Source organism: Cyprinodon variegatus, unplaced genomic scaffold (assembly GCF_000732505.1).
Source record: "Cyprinodon variegatus isolate N-32 unplaced genomic scaffold, C_variegatus-1.0 Scaffold937, whole genome shotgun sequence".
In the NCBI taxonomy this organism is placed as follows: Eukaryota; Metazoa; Chordata; class Actinopteri; order Cyprinodontiformes; family Cyprinodontidae; genus Cyprinodon; species Cyprinodon variegatus.
This window is the reverse complement of record NW_015151390.1, coordinates 120,026-122,947: the sequence shown is the minus strand read 5'-3', so window position 1 is coordinate 122,947 and position 2,922 is coordinate 120,026. Positions and strand designations below refer to the sequence as shown.

The window sequence follows — 2,922 nt, the reverse complement described above, 5'->3', positions numbered from 1 at the left end:
CTGGTTTACAGGGATGTAATGAAAACCTAACAGAAACCTTTCAAATGAACAAAACAAATCTATTATTTTTATAGTAGGGTGTAGAACTGAGGATACAAACAAAGCTGACGTATTGATCATGTGGAGCAAAGGGTCAGATCAATTATGTTGACTGTTTATTTCTAGATATTTTCCTTCTTTCCATCCATTTAGTTTTCACCTGTCCAGTGATGCACTTTTTAACTTGATGTTGGGCTAAATTAGCTACTTAAAAGTTCTTTATTGACACAGTTGCGCAAGTTTTAAAACACAGAAGACTTTCATTACTTTACATTTACTAGAGCCATAGCGTTTGCTCAGTTTTAGTGTTTTATCTATTTTGTATTGAGATGTTTTTAATGGTAAAGTACCATAAGACCAAAAACACAGTGTTACTTCACAAGGTTGATAATGAACCTGTTGTTTTTTATGTGCAGATCTTTGCAGGTCTGCTGGTGAATCTTCCCTCCATCGTTAGCTGGCTCTCCTGGTTGAAGTACTTCAGCATACCCAGATATGGATTAAGTGTATGTACACAAACCTAATCAGCAAATTCGCACAAAAATATTTATGTGCAATTAACATTTTTTTAAAGTGTCTGTAGTGTTTTTTTGTAGTCATCTTTATTCCTTTTTCTTTGCTTTTTTAGGCTCTGCAGGCCAATGAGTTCCCCGGACTGAACTTCTCTGCGCCATTTAACAGTTCCATGTAAGCAAAACACAAACATTACTTTCAGGGGATCAAATCTAGAAGAACAGCTGCAGTGAATTCAAAATCTCTGCCGCCATATTAATAATAATTTAGTTTCTCTTATTATCAGTTACTAATTCTTGAGGCAGCAGATAGTTATTTTAGGGGAGCGAAGATTTACCTTCAAAAGGGTGGATTTAAAGTTTGATCATAATTTTTGGTGATTATCCAGCTAAACTTGAAGGTTTGAGGACATTTCTGGCAGAAAAAGACAAAAAATGTTATGATGAAGTGCCCTGCTGTTTCAAAGTTACCAGAGTTATTTACCAATTATTATTACCAAGTTATTACCTATGTTAGATTATTAGGGCCTTCAGAAGGGTAACATGCCCATAGCACCATGGATCCTCCACCATACCTAACAATGGGCATGGGATGCATTTTTACATTTACATCCTTTAACGATGGACTCATCAAGGAGGTTTTAAGTACTCAAAAGATGAACTCTAGTCTAATCTGACCAAAGCACAGTTCCAGGTAAAGTTAGACTTAGATTTATTTTGTCATTTTACATACAAAGTTGCAGAACTTGTTAGCAAAGCTTTTATTTTCACTGCTGTGGCAGTAAAGGAGAAAAGACCTTTTCCTACAAAAAAAAATTGTAGATGAATCCTGATGGTTGTCATGGTAACTTTAGGTGAAGATGTGAGCTTCATTGTATTTAATGCCATCCTAATACCGGCAAAATATAAATATACAGTAATGCTTAGTAACTGTTTCATTTCTTTTTCACATCTTAAGTTTGTTAAATCTGTTGACCTTTTTTTTTTACTTTTTCTCCTCCAGAAACACTGGAAAATATTGAAATCTAGATATGTAATTTTTTCTTAAAATAAGTGCATTTGTTCTTGAATTAAGGACGTAAAAGAGACATTTTGCCAATGGAAGAAGACACCCTTAAAACAAGAAAACACAATTGCATTGTCTTATTTTAAGAGTAAAAATACTAATTCCATTGGCAAACTACCTCATTTACCTTCTCAAATGAAGGATAAATAGACCTAATTTAAGAAATTTTTACTTATTTCTAGATCATTTTTCCAGTGAAATGATTAAATAATTTGAACTCCTTTTAGTTCAAATGCATCGACATGAGTTTGATGATTAATTTCTTGTTTAGTTAGTAGGTAAGAAGAAGGCATGATGCCCTGCTGCTCTTTTTATTTGCGTCACTCAAAGAAAAATCCACCTTTTCCAGTTAAATGTTAACTTACGCAAACAAACACTTATTTACACAGGCTTTTGTTTGAATTTCTTCCTACCGTTCTGTTCGTTTTATGTCTAGTTTTTGCAGAGGAACTGATTTTTTTGTCTGCGTTGTGTCTGGCGCAGGACTGGGGAGGAATTTCTGAAGGAGCAGGGGGTGAATTACTCCACCTGGGGTCTGTGGCAGAACCACCTGGCTCTGGCTGTCATGACCATCTGCTTCCTCACCATCGCATACCTCAAGCTGCGCTTCATCAAGAAGTTTACCTAAAGTCTTAAAGAAGCTCTACCACCAAAACATATCTTACTGTACTTGTTTTTTTTTATATCTAATTTGTTATTTTCTATATTCTTGGTTCAGGATTGTATTTGCGATTTGTTGATTATTGTGTTAAAACCAACTAAGTTCTTCCAGATAACTTGTTTGTAAAATGTTTGGATTTGACAGTAAATCGTTCTCTCAGTTCTTATTATTACTCGATCACACCGTTATAGTGTAAGCTGTATTCTGATTTTTGCACTTTAATGTTGAAAGCCATGTAAATCTATGGTTCTGTTTGTAAATTTTTTTTCTACGAAAATAAAATAGCCGAATAAAGGAGAAACAGGGAAAATGTTTTTTTTTTTTTTATCTTTAAATACAAGTAAACACCATAAACAGTATATTTCATATAACATAAAAAGTCAAGAATCAGGTCTGTTTAAAGCAGTTTTGGTTAAAAGAAAAACAAAACAAAGAAAAAACAGATGCTTTCATCATTTTATTGTTGTTTCAGCCTAATTATTCTTCCAGAATGTTTATCAGCTCAAAACAAGCCATCTTTTAAGTCAACAGAACACAGAACACTTCAGTTAAAGCAGCATATCAGAAAAATCCACTTTCAATATATAGAACTATTTATTTTTAGAACAAAAACCAACTTTCTGCCTAATCGATCTATGGAGAGT

General features: G+C 33.6%; 1 protein-coding gene across 2 annotated transcripts in view; it reads left to right on the top strand.

Annotated features, from left to right (window-relative positions):
- The window catches only part of LOC107100119 (ATP-binding cassette sub-family G member 2-like), a 35,922-nt gene extending 33,344 nt beyond the window's left edge, over window positions 1-2,578 (top strand). For both annotated transcript variants that reach the window (XM_015398486.1, XM_015398488.1), the window contains exons 17-19: window positions 456-545; window positions 668-726; window positions 2,101-2,578. In XM_015398486.1, coding sequence (XP_015253972.1) covers window positions 456-545; window positions 668-726; window positions 2,101-2,245 — 294 coding nt within the window. In that variant the 3' untranslated portion in view covers window positions 2,246-2,578. The remainder of the gene's footprint in view (window positions 1-455; window positions 546-667; window positions 727-2,100) is intronic.
- Window positions 2,579-2,922: the final 344 nt, after the last annotated feature.